The sequence below is a fragment of the Callorhinus ursinus genome, unplaced genomic scaffold, assembly GCF_003265705.2.
Source record: "Callorhinus ursinus isolate GAN/ISIS: 27379988/994484 unplaced genomic scaffold, GSC_fseal_2.0 scaffold75, whole genome shotgun sequence".
Classification (NCBI taxonomy): domain Eukaryota; kingdom Metazoa; phylum Chordata; class Mammalia; order Carnivora; family Otariidae; genus Callorhinus; species Callorhinus ursinus.
In genome coordinates this window covers 4,024,282-4,040,333 of record NW_027397137.1, presented here as the reverse complement: position 1 = coordinate 4,040,333, position 16,052 = coordinate 4,024,282, and the positions used below count along the sequence as shown (strand labels likewise).

The 16,052-nt window shown below is 44.1% G+C and overlaps 1 protein-coding gene across 4 annotated transcripts in view; it reads right to left on the bottom strand.

Moving 5' to 3' along the window:
* Positions 1–16,052, bottom strand: part of PDE9A (phosphodiesterase 9A) — a 92,349-nt gene that overhangs the window by 31,838 nt on the left and 44,459 nt on the right. For 3 of the 4 annotated variants that reach the window (XM_073887022.1, XM_073887021.1, XM_073887020.1), the window contains exon 5: positions 71–268. The exons of the other annotated variant lie outside the window; for it this stretch is intronic. In XM_073887022.1, the coding sequence (XP_073743123.1) occupies positions 71–268 (198 nt within the window). The remainder of the gene's footprint in view (positions 1–70; positions 269–16,052) is intronic. 4 annotated transcript variants of the gene reach the window in all.

Sequence of the window (16,052 nt, the reverse complement as noted above, 5' to 3'; positions counted from 1 at the left end):
CATGGTGGCCCGAATCGGAATGTCATGGGCAGGTGGCCCCAACGCTGCGGCATGGAGCTGCCTGGGTTACCTGGAGGGACCCTCGGGCCCACCGTCAGCACACTAAGGCCTCTCCAGGGCCTGGAGTCTTCCTGTCCACCTTCAGACGCTCCTTCCCTTCCTGGCCTGCTCCCACCAACCCGTCTCTCAGAGGTCTCTCGGCAGAGTGACCGGACCCTGGTCCTCCTGTAGTCTGCACCAGCCATAAAAAGCAGGCAGGACTGCGTCTCTAAATACAGGAAGTTTTCACTTAGTGCCCTGCTCCACTTTATGGGGGTAATTACTAGGACAAGGTGAGTTCAAGGCATATTTCAAATGTAAAACACAGTGTCCTCATCTCATGGCAGGTCCTGGAGAGAGGAAGCAGGTTGGGGTAAGCAAGTTTGTCCCTTTGTTGCCTGGCACGTAACCCTGGGCTGGGTGGTGGCTTCACTAGGTTCAGGTCCCAGGCTGAATATAACCTGCCAGTTTTCCTGTTTCCTGGCTGGGCCCCGTGCCAGAGGCCTCATAGGAAAGCACAGATGCTTACGGCACTGTTCTTTCCAGCACTCCCTGCTCCTGGGAAGGGAGAGAGCTGGCCCTGGCTCCAGGTGGCCATTTGTTCACGCCCTAAAACCCTGAGAACCTACATAAGACTTGCTCCTGAGTCATGTACTCTCTGTTGGCTAGCCCTCTGCTAAAACCCAAACAGATGAAAACCAAGCAAAACCTGCCCAAACGAACAAAAAATCTCAATTATCCAGTTTGGTGATGGGGCTCAAGAGCAAAAAAACGTTCCCATGTTCTGATCTAATGATCCGTTCCTAGGAAGAAGGACGTGTACGCACATAGAAAATGTTCATCGTTGTGTTACTTAACCTAGTGAAAACCGTAACAGCCGAAGTGTCCATCAGGGAGACATTAAATAAGTGATGGTACATCTGGTCTGTGGAAGTACATTCTGCTATCAGAAATAACATTCTGGAAAATGTTCATGTCTATTGTTAAAGCAAAAAAAAAAAGAGAGAGAGAGAGAGATTGTAAAACGGTAATACAGTGTGATCTCATTTTTGAAGACACTGGGAAGATACACTCCAAAATAATGATAGTGATTATTTTTTGGTTGTAAGATTATATATACACTTTTTTCTTATTTTTGTTTCTCTATATCTAACACATTTCTATAATGAACATATGTTAATTTCATGAAAAGTAATTAAAAAACAATCAATCTAAATTAGCCTCTTGAAACCTCTCATCCCTTCACTTGCCAAATGAATGGGTGATGACCCAAGGTTCTCTCTGGCTTTAGCATTCTAAGACTGGATGAGAAGAAGAAAAATGATGTCTTGTTGTATCTCCCAAAACCATAAGAGTAAAATTTTCATAGAGCCCTGTGTGGAGCTGCTAGCTGATCCAAGGCCCTATCCTTCAGGGAGGCCTACCCCTATACCAGGGAAGAGAAAGTGACTCCCCTGACAAGAGCCACCAGTGAGAAAGTTTCACGGGCTTCTTTGGTGAACTCAGCAGGATTTTAGATCACTGATTCTGAAATCCTTGGGAGAAATAATGTATTGCATAACCTTTGGGAGTTAATGATCTTGAAGACTTGACATAAATTGAGAAGCCCATCAAACAAGAAAGAGACCACTCCACATAATGACAGCAGAACACATATTCTTCTCAGATGCCTAGGAAGCATAGACGAAGACAGACCAAGACATATCCTGGACCACAAAGAAAACCTCAACAAATTTAAAAGAACTGAAACCATGTAGAATATGGTCTCTGACCATAAGAGAATCCAACTGGAAATCAGTAACAGAAAGATGACAGGAGAATCTTGGAAATTAAACAATACGCCCCTAAGTAATTCATGGGTCAGAGAGGAAATCTCAAAAGAAATAAAAATGGACCCTGAACTGAATGAAAATGAAAATAGAATACACCCAAACTCTGTGAGACATAGATAATGCAGTGCTGAAAGGGACATTTATAGCACTAAATGCTTACATTAGAAGAGAGGAGAAACTCAACTCAATAATCTAAGAGCCTAGAAAACGAAGAGCAAAATAAACGCACAGCAAGAGCAGAAGAAAGGAAGTAAGTAATAAAGAACAGAAATCAATGAAAAAGAAAACAGTAAAACAAGGCGGAAAATCAGTGAAGCCAAGAGCTGGTTATTTAAAAATATTAATAAACTGACAAATCTCTAGCAAGATTGGCAAAAATACCACAGAGAGAAGACACAGATTCGCAGTATTAGGAATGAAGGGGGGATATGACTACAAACCCTGAAGGATAATAAGGAAACACTACATACGACTCTACACACAGAAATTTGAAATCTTAGAGGAAAATGGAGCAATTCCTAGAAAAGCATGAACTACCAGACTCACCCAGCATGAAATAGGTAATTTGAACAGCCTTAAACTATTAGGGAAATTGAATTTCTCATTTTAAAGCCCCCCCGCCCACAAAATTTCCTGGTGCAGATGGTTTCACTGGAGAATCCTATTTAAAGAAGAATTAACACATTTCTAAACAATTTCTTCCAGAAAACAGAAGAGGAGGGAACACTTTCCGATTCATTTTACGAAGCCGGTATTAACTTGATACCAAATCCAGACAAAGACAACAAAAAAAGAAAGGGACAGACCATTATTCCTCATGAATACAGATGTAAAAATCCTTAACACAATATTAGCTATTTGAATTCAGCAAAATATAAAAAATGATTATACACCAAGATCAAATGGGGTTAATTCCAGGGATGCAAGGCTGGTTCGGTATTTGAAAATCAATGAATGTAATCTACTATATTGATAGCTAAAGAAAAAAAAAAAACACATGATCATATCAGTTTATAAAAACATTTGAAAAAAATTTAACATCTGTTCATTTCATAAACTCTCAGAGAAGCAGGAAAAAGAACACCTACCAGAAAACTACAGCTCACATTAGGTGAAAGACTGAAAGCTTCTTGCTTAAACTGTGACAAGGCAGGGATGTCTGCTCTCACTATGCTCCTTAAACACTGTGCTAGAAGTTCTAGAAGTTCTAGAAGTTCTAGCCAGTGTGACAAGGCAAGAAAAGGAAAGCAGATCAGAAAGGAGGAAATAAAACTATCTCTGTTTGCTGATTACATGATTGTATACACAAAATTCTAAGGCATTTACAAAAAAACCCTCCTAGAACTAAAAAATGAGTTCAGCAAGGTCAGAGGATACAAGATATATATACAAAATTGATTGTATTTACATATATTAGCAATGACTCTGTAGACACTGAAATTAAAATCACAATACTACCACATAAACGCTAAAAAAAAAACCCCCCAAAACCAAAAACTTAGGTGTAAATATAACAGAACATACACGAGTTGTATGCTGAAAACTACAAAACACCGATGAAAGAAAGAAAGAAAAAGCTAAATAAATGAAGAGACATACCATACTCACGGTTTGGAAGACTTCACATAGTGAAGATGTCAATTCTCCCCAAACTGATATATGGTTTAACATAATTCCTATCAAAATTCCAGCAAGATTTTTGTAGAAATAGACACAATTATTCTAACTTTTATATGGAAACGCAAAGGAACTAGAATAGCTAAAGCAATTTAAAAAAAGAATATAAAGTGGGTTGAATCAGTCTGATTTTAAGACCTATTACAGGCAGACCTTGGAGATATCGTGGGTACAGGTTCAGACCTCCTCAAAAACTGAGTCAAAATGAATTGTTCGGTTTCCCAGTGTATATGAAAGTTATGTTTATACTATACTGCAGTATATTAAGTGTGCAATAGCATGATGTCTAAAAAAAATGTACATACTCTAATTAAAAAATGCTTTATTGCTAAAAAACTCTGTCATCTGAGCTTTCAGTGAGTCCCAATCCTTTTGCTGGTGGAGGGTCCTGCCTCCGTATGGATGGCTGCTGACTGGTCAGGCTGTGGATGCTGAAGGCTGGGGTGGTTGTGGCAATTTTTTAAAATAAGACCACAGTTGGGGCGCCTGGGTGGCTCAGTCGTTAAGCGTCTGCCTTCGGCTCAGGTCATGGTCCCAGGGTCCTGGGATCGAGCCCCGCATCGGGCTCCCTGCTGGGCGGGAAGCCTGCTTCTCCCTCTCCCGCTCCCCCTGCTTGTGTTCCCTCTCTCGCTGTCTCTCTCACTCTGTCAAAGTAAATAAATAAAACCTTAAAAAAAAAAAAAAAAGACCACAGTGAACTTTGCTGCATCCATGGGCTCTTCCTTCCATGAAGGATTTCTCTATAGCATACAGTGCAGTTTGGCACCATTTTGCCCAAGGTAGAACTTCTTTCAAAACTGGAGTCAATCCTCTCAAACTCTGCCTCTGCTTTATCAACTCAGTTTATGTATATTCTAAACTCTTTGTTGTCATTTCAACAATCTTCACAGCATCTACCAAGAATAGATGTCATCTCAAGAAACCACTTTCTTGCGGTGCCTGGGTGGCTCCGTCATTTCAGCGTCTGCCTTCAGCTCAGGTCATGATCCCAGAGTCCTGGGATCGAGCCCCACATCACTGGGCTGCCTGCTCCGTGGGGAGTCTGCTTTTCCCTTTCCCTCTGCCACTCCTCCCCTGGCTCATGCTTGCTCACTCTCTCAAATAAATAACTAAATAAAATCTTAAAAAAAAAAAAGGAACCGCTTTCTTTGCTCATCCATAAGAAGAAACTTCTCATCTGTTAAAATTTTATCATGAAATTGTAGCAATTCAAATATAATAATAATGAAGAAGTTTGAACTATTCCAAGAATTACCGAAATGTGACACAGAGACAGTGAGCAAAGGCTGCTGGAAAAGTAGTGCCGACAGACTTGCTTGATGCGGGTTTACCATAAACCTTCAATTTGTAAAAAACGCAGTATCAGCAAAGCACAGTAAAACAAGGTAAGCCCATAGACAGCCATAATAATCAGGACTGTGGGATGTCAGTGGAGGGGTAGACACAGATATCAACGGAACAGAACACAGAACCAGAATTATGCCCATACAGATATGCCCAACTGACTTTGACCAGTGTGGAAAGGCAAATCAATGCAGGAAAGACAGACTTTTCAGCAAATGGTGCTGAAGCAAGTGAACATTCACAGGCAGAAAAATGAAACTTGACCTTAACTTCATGGTTTATATAAAAATTAATCCAAAATGGACCATGGATATAAAATACAAAACTATAAAGCTTTTAGGAAAAAAAAAAGGAGAAAATATCCAGGTTCTTGGGCCAGGCAGAGCTCTTAGATTCAACATCACAAACACAGTCCATAAAAGGGAAAATGGGTGAACTGAATTTCATCAGAAGTAAAGCCCTTTGTCTGAGGAAGACCAGCCAGAGGATGAAAGGAAAGCCACGGAGTCTGGGAGGAGATATGTGCAAACCGCATCCGACAGAGACTTGAATACAAGGCTTGGAAAGAGCCGTCAAAACTCAACAGTAAGCGCTGTGAAATAAACTTTGCAGATAACAAAGCCCCCCCCAAAACCCCTTAGCAGTAAAAAAAAAAAAAAAACCCCGAAAAACAGCCCAATTTGAAAAGGGGCAAGAGATGCTAGCAGACATTTTTTTTTTTTTTTTTTTTTTTGAAGAAAACATGCAGAGGGAGATCAAGCGCATGAAAAGATGCTGAGCATCTCGGGCCATTAGGAAACGCAAACTGAAACCACAGTGAACTATCACGGCACACTTGTCAGAAAGGCTAAAATTAAAAACAAAAACAGAAACTACGACAACCCCCAAAGCTGGTAACGATGTGGAGAAACTGGACTACCCACACCTCGCTGATGGGAATGTAGGCTTAGTAACTGCACCCCAGGGCAGAGAGATGAAAACCTGCACAGGGTGCTCAGAGCAGCTTTATTTGTGATAGCCCCAAACTGGAAACAACTCAGAAGCCCTTCGATGGGTGGCCGGCTAGACAAACTATGGTCCGTCCACAGCAGGAAGCACTACTCGGTTGCAGAAAGAACTGAGCTAGTGAGTGAACCATGCGACAACCTCACGGATTTCCAGAGACTCGCGCCGAGTAAAAGAAGCCGGTCCCTAAAGGTACCTACTGTATGGCCACATTTGTAGAATGCTCTTGAAATGGCAAAATGACAGAAATGGAGAACCCAGTGATTATCAGGGGTTATGGAAGGAAGATAATCTCCATGGGGACGGAACGCTCTGCCTCTGGACCATATCAATGTGCAGAATCCGGCGGTGGCTTCTTACCACCTTTGGAAAGATGTTACCACGGGGGAAAAGGGGTAAGGCGTACGTGGGCTCTCGCTGTATTTTTCCTTACAACTGTGTACTATTCTATAATCATTTTTAAATAAAAAGCTTAATAAAAAATTGTATAGAGAGGATGGATTCAAAAAGTTAAGAAGCAATTTTCCTTTTCCCTTTGGACTCTAGAGATGGGATCCTTTGAGCATCTCAGGCTTTTAATGCCAACGTTTCATTTCCAGCCCACGCAGCAGTAATGTTTTCTGTCCCTTCATCTTGTACGTTCTCTGCCTCCGGTTCAGTCCAAGGGGTGGACATTCGTGCTCTGGTCCATGTGACAGCTACACCAACGTGTCCACAGTTCCCAGAAAGGGCCCAGGTGGAGGCTGAGCTCTCCATGAGAACAGCCCCTGGGCGCTGTCAGCTGGGTCACGGTGCTCACACCGGATGCCCTACCTGAAACAGTACCCGGGATAGCACCGCGGCTCCTGAGTGCTTCAGATATGGCGCAATCTGCGTTCTTTTGCAAGGGGACGGGGGCAAAAATGCTTGTGCGCACAAAGGCCAACCACACCCACACATCCATAAACAGAGCCCTCTGATCAGGAAATGGATGCCTCCCCGTCCCCAGCTTGGCTCACTGGAATTCCTGCCGCAAGTTGCCGTTTCCTCCCAGCGGATTTCAGAACTGAAAATGAATTGTGATTTCATGTGTGTTAGCCATTGCTGCTACTGGCCAGCTCCTCCGGGACACCCCTTCTTCCTTCCCTGCCTGTCCCGGGGAGTCCCGGCCCCCAGGGCGCAGGCTGGGCTCCGGGCGGCACGTCCTGCCTGCACCGAGCTCAATGTGCTCTGCACTCCGCTCGCGCCTCTGGAACCCTCGGACAGCCCTAAAGCCCTGGAATGTGGGGGCAACAAACGGTTTCCAATCACAAATGTTGGTCTTCCTGGCACACCCTACCAGAAAAATCTGACAGAGCGTAGGAAACCCATGTCTTTCTCCTAAACGCTGTGTGGCATAGATTGCATTTAAAAAAACTACAGTGTATTCAGGTGTCTTGCTTTGAGAATCTCTTCATTGCTTTAGGAACGGCCAGCGGTGATGAGGCACGCTGGCGGCTCAGCACTGGATATGCCGGCTCTTTGGGGTTGGGAAATGGGGAGGGTGGGACGCAGGCTTGGAGGGCACGGAAAGTCAGGATGAACCACTGCTGCCCCACATGTCGGAGGCGGGGGAGAGCCAGCGGATGGCCATGGGCAACCTGCATGCTCTCCGGAGAAACCTGCTCCCGCCGAGTGGCTGCTAGACCATCTGGAAGTGTCCCCAGCCCCCGGGCACAGTGGGGGACCTCAAGGGCGCCGCTCCAAGCTCACTGGGACTCAGTCCTCGGCATGCAGGGCTCCAATACGGGCGACAGATCGGGCCACCCAAATGAGCAGTCCTAAGGACGGAGGCTTCAGCAGCCTTGCCCTCTGCCTCTTACTCCTGGACCAGCCGACGTTAGGGCGTCGGGGGCGCTTGTCCCTGGCTCCTCAGGTGACGGGCACCGGCGCATGAATGTTGCTTCTGGTGGAGTCTCACCCAGCAGAGGTTCCTTTCGTTCCAGGGTAATCTCAGAGTTTGGCAGAGGCCAGGTCCAACTGCTAGGACGCCGCCAAATCAGTTGGGCTTCAGGCCACGGATGTGCCTTCACGGGGCCCCAGGACCCAGCCCCGGGGATAGAGCCAAGGGCACTCCTGGGGCTCAGGGGCAGGACGGGCCCCCTCCCCCAGAGCATTTACCCAGCTGCTCTCACAGGGGACCCGGGGAGGCCCACAAGCGCCGCTGCCCAGAGGCTGCCACCCGGCTGCTCCTTGGGCCACGGCAGATGGTTCAGGGGGCCCGCGTCCGCCTCTCCCAGCCCTTCCGGGAGCTGTTTCCTTGTTTCAGACAAAACCCGTCTCCCCCACACTGAATGGCACGGAAATCTGGTTTAACTGATCAATAGGACAGCCTAACCTATAAATTCTGCTCTAAAGAGCAGTTTACGTGATGCACTAACTCGATTGGCCAGGCATCTCACTTCACCTGGTGCTGAGCGGAGCCCGAACAGTGACAGCCGTGCTTTTGTCCCCTGCACACCTGCGCTGGTCGGGGCACGTACCTTTCTGCCCCTGAGCAAATGAATGCAAACGGGAACCTAGTACTATGCGGGCCCCAAACCTGCACGCGGAAGGCAGGTGGCGTGGGGACCTCAGCCCGGGCACCTGACCCCCTGGGGCATGTGTGCGTCTCCCGGGAGTTCACGGCAGGTCCGCATCTCTGATGCGTGGGCCCGTGTTGCCCAACACCACGGCCGAGCTGCGAGTGTGGACGTGAGGCCCTGAGCGAGCGGGGTTTCCCCTGTCTCACCCGGAAGCAAGGGAGTGAGATACCGAGCATCCTTCCAGAAATATGTACTTGACAGGCATTCTCCCAAAGCATTTATCAAACAAACACTGCTATCGCTTCAGAGAGGGGTGTTTTACTTTGCATTAGGGAAAATAATCCACATTACCAGGCGCCAGATGGACACCCTCGAGGCCCTGAAGATTGGGCGCAGGTTATTTATTACCACTCTTGTCCAGGGCTCTGCCTAGGGGGATGGCAAGGGCGACTCCCTGTCTGCCCCCGCCCCCTCCCTCCTCCTCAGGGTGTCACCCCTCTTCTCCGGGGAAGCAGGAGGGGTGGACTCACCTCTGTCCCACTTTTGCTCGCCCAGTCCCTCTAGCTGGTAGAGGACATTTCTGGCCCAGGGCACAGTCAGGGGCAATTCAGTGTTTATGGACGTCATAAAACAGACGTGCAGAACGAGGATGTTTGCCTTATAGCCCAGGAGCACAATAAAGTTATATGATTAACAGTGACCTTACCTTGCTTCTTAAAGGCACAGGTGCCCTTTCCAGGACCTGTCTTACCGAGAAATCACTCACGTTTATCAGCAGCCAAAGGGACGCTTCTCTATGGCAGGTGGTGACCTTGACTAATGCTTTTGCCTCCTGTTAGCCAGCAGATGTAACAGAGAAAGCAAGGTGGACCAAAGCACCTTGATGACCACATCGGAAATTCTGAAGTGTGTCTTGCAACCGTCTAGCGGGGCGATGTACAGGACCATTACAGACTCACGACACCTCAAAGGCAGGAGTGGGGTGGAGTTTTCCCCCTTGCAGTTTTGGAGAGGGGGATTTCCTATTCTGCCTAGTTTAATTTTGATCCCAGATGTCAGGATACAATTTCTCCCTCTGCCCTTCTCCTGAGGCTTGTTTTGCAAGACAAATGCCTGTAAGGGGAGTTGCCTGCGGGACGGCTAGCAGTGCAATTTTCCTTTATTGTTTTATAGATTGCAACAACCATAACAGTCTTTATTGAGCTCTTACTATGTGCCAGGCACCATTCTAAGCGGTTTGTACATATGGGTCATTTTCCCCTCCTGGTGACCTGATGTGGCTGTGTGATACAGAGAGAAGCTTGAGTCACGACCACATGGCCAAACTCATCGTGCCCTCTCCACCCCAGTCATGTTCCCACTCAGGGCTGCAAAGACCACTTTCGTATGGAGCAAGGCTATTCTGCACACACTCCTCCTCCCTCAGAAACGCCCTCCCCACGGCCGATGAGGTGTGGTGTACTTTTGAGGGAGAAGGAAGTGGGTATGATGTTCTAGTGAGGACGTCCCAGGTGTGTTTGAATTCGGCAACCAGTGGTGGGTTGTACATGGTGGCGGGACTCTATCCGCTGTATGCATAAGTCAAGATGACGCCGCAAGACTAGTTTCTGGAAGAATTCTGTCAGGATAAACTCTGACCCGATCCAAGCTAATCAATTATGGTATAGAGGACAGGACTTTTGTAACTATCTATTAGAGGCTGAGGCTTTTTTTTTTTTTTTTTTTTTGCAAACGAAGGGTTTCACTCCATCTCTGGAGTTTAGCATGTTGCACACAGCTGGAGAGGCTGTAGCAAGAGGAATAAAAAATGGCTGACTGATCATCTGTCATAACCAAAGATGGGAAGCAACATAAATGTCCACCGAAGGGGGACCAGTTGGATAAACTGTGGTTCATCCACGGAGCTGTGCTGCTAGAGAAGAAAGGAGGGAGATTTCTATGTCCTGCTGTGCAGTGAGCTTACATTGTGAGGTGGCTAGAACTTAAGCGGAAAGCTACAGGCTCACTGGGTTGAAGGTTCAGAGGGCAGGGTCTGGGGTTGTCAGAGAGGGTGGAAATGAAAGGGGGAATTCCCAAAGGAGGAAGTTCCATAAAAAACTCTCCTATTCTTCCCCTAATCCATCTCTCAATCGCACATGCCTGTAGGCCTAGGAGGACAATAGAGCTTAGCAGAGATTTCAGTGTTGCCCACCACATGGGACAAAGCTTGCAGTCTGAGTCCAGGTAACTTAGAGGGCTTTGACAAACACCTCAGGCTTCCTGTTGAAGGCCAAGAGGGGCCACACTTAGAGATGTACCCTAACAAAGCATAAAACCAGGCCTCGACAAGTTCAAAGTGATCCCTCAGTAATTTAACTGCCCGCTAGAACAACAACAAAAAAATCAACACTCTTCAGAAGAAGGTAACAAAATCCAGAATCTCTGCAATGTAAAATTCATAACATAAGTCTACACTAAAAAAGAGACATGCAAAGAAACAGGAAAATGTGACATGCAATCAAGAAAAAAAAAAAAAATCACCCTGCAGAAACCTTCGATGACTCAGATGCTGAAATTAGCAGAGCACACCTTTCGTGAAGCAATTACGGTTAGGTTCAAGGACCCAAAGGAAAGGTTGTTAGTAAATAGTAAACAGATGGAGACTCACGAGACAGAAATCTATGAAGAAGAATCAAACAAAAATTGTAGAATTTAAAAGTATATCTCAAAACTTTCATGGATGGGCTTATAACAGTTTTGAGTAAGCCGAAGTGTCAGGAAAATTGAGGACAGATCAACAGAAATTATACAATCTGTAGAACAAAAGGAAAAGAGATTAAAAAAATAACCGAACCAACCACTTGAGGGACAATAGCAAACTTCTAACATACATGTATTAGAATCTCAGAAGGAGGGGTGGGGAGATGGGGTAACTGGGTGACAGACATAGGGAAGGCACATGACGTAATGAGCATTGGGTATTACATAAGACTGATGAGGGAGGCCTGGGTGGCTCAGCTGGTTAAGTGTCTGCCTTTGGCTCTGGTCATGATCCTAGGTCCTGGGATCAAGTCCCAAATAGGGCTCCCTGCTCGGCGGGGAGTCTGCTGCTTCCCCTGCTTGTGCACGTTCTCTCTCTGACAAATAAATAAATAAAATCTTAAAAAAAAAAAGACTGATGAGTCACTGAACTCTACCTCTGAAACTAATAATACACTATATGTTAATTAATTGAATTTAAGTAAAAAAAAATAAAAGCTTATACTAAGCTTATACTAATATTGAAAAAAAAAAAGAAATCTCAGAAGGGAAGGTGAGATAGAATGCTGCATAAAATACACTTAAAGAAATAAATCTGAAAATTTCACAAGTTTGGTGAAAACAGGAGTTTATAGACCACGGAAACTCAATAAATACCGAGTAGGACAAACAAAAAGAATACCAGAGCCAGGTACATCATAATCACACTGCTGCAACTCAAAGACAAAGGAAAAGCACCTTGAAAGCAGCCAGAAGGAAAAAAAAAAAAGGCACAATCTCTGCAGGGGAATAATGATAAAGTAAAAGCTGATTTCTCATCAGAAATGATGAAGGCAGAAAAAAATGATTCAACATTTTTAAACTTCTTTCAAAGTACAAAAACAAAACCACACCACAAATGCAGAATTTTATACCCCGAGAAAGAGTCTTTCAACATGAAGACAAAATAAAAACATGTTTGGATAAGCAAAAGGAGAGAGAATTAGTCATGAGCAGTTCTGCACCGCAAGAAATGTTAAAAGAGAAAAGAAATTCTTCAGGCTGAAGGGATATAACACCAGGTAGAAGTTGGAATCTATAGGAGTGCATAAGAGCACCAGAAATGACACAGATGTACGTAACTACAAAAATTTATCTTTAGGGGCGACTGGCTGGCTCAGTTGGAGGAATATGAGACTCTTGATCTCGGGGTCGTGAGTTTGAGCCCCATGCTGAATGTAGAGATTACTTGAATAAAAACTTAAAAAAATTATCTTTAAATTTCTTTTCCTAATTTCTTGAAAAGACAACTGGCTGTTTAAAGCAAAAAATGATAATATTGTATCATGGAGTTTATAACATAGGTAGATTGGCTTGGTCTGTTCCGTCTGGTGTAACAGAATACCACAGACTGGTGTTAATTTATTTCTCACAGCTCTGGAAGCTGGAAGTCCAAGATCAAGGTGCTAGTGGATTTGGTGTTTGGTGGGGGCCTGCTTCCTGGTTCATGGAGCACTGTCTCCTCGCTGTGTTCTCAGGTGGTAGAAGGGGCGAGAGCGCTCTCTGGGGTCCCTTTTATAAGGATAATAATCCCATTCATGAGGGTTCTGCACTCATGACCTGATTACCTCCCAGAGGCCCCACGTCCTAATACCATCTCATTGGGGATTTCAACATGAATTTTGGAGGGACATCTATAGCATAGATGTAAAATATATGGCAAACACTGTGGGGAGGAGTTATACGGTTACAACGTTCTTACTTTTTATGTGAAATAGTACAACATTAATTCTAAATAGACTAAAAAGTTAAGGATGATTTAAAAATGGGCAAAAGATCTGAAAAAACACTTTAAGAAAAGAAAATATACAGATGGCACATAAACATATGAAAAGCTACTGAACGTGATATGTTAGGGAATTGCAAGCTCAAGTGACAGTGAGATGCCACCATACACTTATTAGAATGGTGAAAATCTGGGACACTGACAACAACAAATGCGAGGCAAGGATGTGCAGCAGCAGGAGCTCCCATTCACTGCTGGTGGGAATGAAGAAGGGTGCAGGTACTTTGGAAGACAGTTTGGTGGTCACAAAGGTAAACGTACCAAATGATCCAGCAATTACACTCCTGGGAGTTTACCCAAAGGAGTTGCAAACTTATTTCCACACAAAGCCTTCACACAGATACTTAGAGATGCTCTGTTTATAATTGCCAAAACTTTGAGGCAACCATGATGGTAAATGGATAAACTATAGAGCATTCATGCAATGAAATATTCAGCACTGAAAAGAAATGAGCTATCAAGCCATGAAAAGACATAAAGGAACCTTGTATGCATATCACTAAGTGAAAGAAGCCAATCTGAAAAGGCTGCATCCTGTATGGGATGCCAACTATGAACGTTCTAGAAAAGGCAGAACTATGGAGACAGTAAGAAGATCAGTGGTTGCCAAGAGTGTGGGGGGAGGAATGAGTGAACAAGTGGAGCACAGAGGATTTTTAAGGCAGAGAAATGACGTGATACGGTAACGGTGGTACATGTCATTATGCCTCCATCAGAACCATGCCATGTACGACATCAAGAGTGAACCCTAATGTAAACTGTGGGCTTTGGCTGATAATGACATGTCAGTGTTGGCTCCTCGACTGTAACATCTGTATAACTCTAATGCAGGGTGTCGGTGGTGGGAGAGATTGAGTGAGTGGGTAGGGAGGGAATACGTGGGAACTCTCTGTACCTTTCACTCAATTTTGCTGTGAATCTAAAATTGCTCTAAAAAAATAAAGTCTAGGGGCGCCTGGGTGGCTCAGTCGGTTAGGCGTCTGCCTTCGGCTCAGGTCATGATCTCAGGGTCCTGGAATGAGTCCCGTGTCAGGATCCCTGCTCAGCGGGGAGTCTGCTTCTCCTTCTCCCTTTGCCCCTACCCCCTGCTTGTGCTCTCTCTCAAATAAGTAAAATCCTTAAAAAAATAAAAAATAAATTAAAAAAATAAAATCTATAATGAAAAGGAAGCTAAGGATGTATAGTGTAATACTTAGAACAATCACCTTAAAATAATGCTAAAAAGTACAGTATTGGCTGAAGAGCCAATAGAAGGAATAAAATGGAATGCAAAAATCAATCCAATTAATCCAAGAAGAGGAGGAACAGGAAATGAAGCCCAAGATCAATAAGAGACAAATAGCAACATGATAAACCTAACCTCAACCATATCAATAAATACATTACATACAAATGGACAGAGGAAGAAATAATACCAAGATCACACACAATCTTTCAGAAAATAGAGAGAAGAAAGCAAACCTCTCAACATGTTTTATAAGGCCGCCATAATGTCAACATAGAAGCATAACAAGAAAAAGGTTACAAACCAATATCCCACTTGAACATTGACACAAAAATTCTTAAAAATTCTTAATATTATTAGGAAGCCAAATTTAGCGATATCTAAAAGAGAATACATCTTACACCAGGGTAGAGGACCTGTGTACCCTTTTAAAAATGCATTCCTAAGTATTTTTCTAGGAATACAAGTTGGGGTTATCCCGGGAAAGCAAAGCTGTTTTACCATTTGAAAATCGGTCAACATGACTCACCATCTGAACAGAATAAAGGAGAAAAATCGTATGATCATCCCAGTAGATGAAGAAAGAGCATGTGACCAAATCCAACACCTGTTCATGATAAAAACCACTAGAAACCCAGGAATAAAAGGAGATTGCCTCAACTCATCTCAACAGATGCAGAAAAACACCTGATGGAATTCAACAAAGAATTTTGTCAAAGAACATTGGACAAAAAAAATGTTGGGCAAGCTAGGGGAAGAAGAATCCCTCAACCTGGTAAGGGGCACATCCAACACACCTGTGGCTCACGTCACACTCGGCAGGGAGAGAAAACGCAACTCCCTGAGCCTGGGAGAAGGTTGGGTGCCTGGCTTCACTTTTACTTGACTGTATTGGGGTTTCAACCAGGACCACCAGACAAGTGAAAGAGATAAAAACCAAAAAGACTGGAATGCTAGAAGTACAAGTGTCTTTATTATCAGAAGATCTGACTGTCTCTATGGGAAATCCTAGGAATCTAGTAAATAACTACCCGAACTAACAAATGAATTAAGCAATGTCAGAAGAGACTATTTTTACAAACTAGCAGCAGACAACTGGAAAATTAAATTCAGATCCCTTTGACAATAACACCAGAATACAGAAAATGCTGAGGAATAAATTTAACCAAAGATATGCAGGACCTTTATCTTGAACACTATAAAACTTTACTGAGAGAAGTTAAGGAAGACCTGAGTAAGGGTAGGGCTGTATCACGTTCATGGGCTGGGAGACTCAATATAGTTAAGATGTTAGTGTTCCCAAATTAATCTCTAAATTGGATGCAATCCTAATCGAAGTCATAGAAGGCTTTTTAAAAAGAAAATGACATGTTGATTCTTAATTCTGCAATTTATAAGGAAAAGAAAAAGACCCACATAAACAAAATAACTGTAAAAGAAGCACAAATATGGAGAACGTCCTGATTTTAAGCCCTAGCAATTAAGCCAGTGTGTTATTGGTATTGGGGTTTCAACCAGGACCACAAGACAAGTGAAAGAGATAAAAACCAAAAAGACTGGAACGCTAGAAGTACAAGTGTCATTATTATCAGAAGATATGATCATCTCTCGATGGACTCTGAAAAACAAACTGAGGGTTCTAGAGGGGAGGGGGGTGGGGGGATGGGTTAGCCTGGTGATGGCTATTAAAGAGGGCACGCTCTGCGTGGAGCACTGGGTGTCATACACAAACAATGAATCGTGGAACACTACATCAAAAACTAATGATGTAATGTATGGTGATTAACATAACAACAAAAAAGAAGATATGATTGTCTCTATGG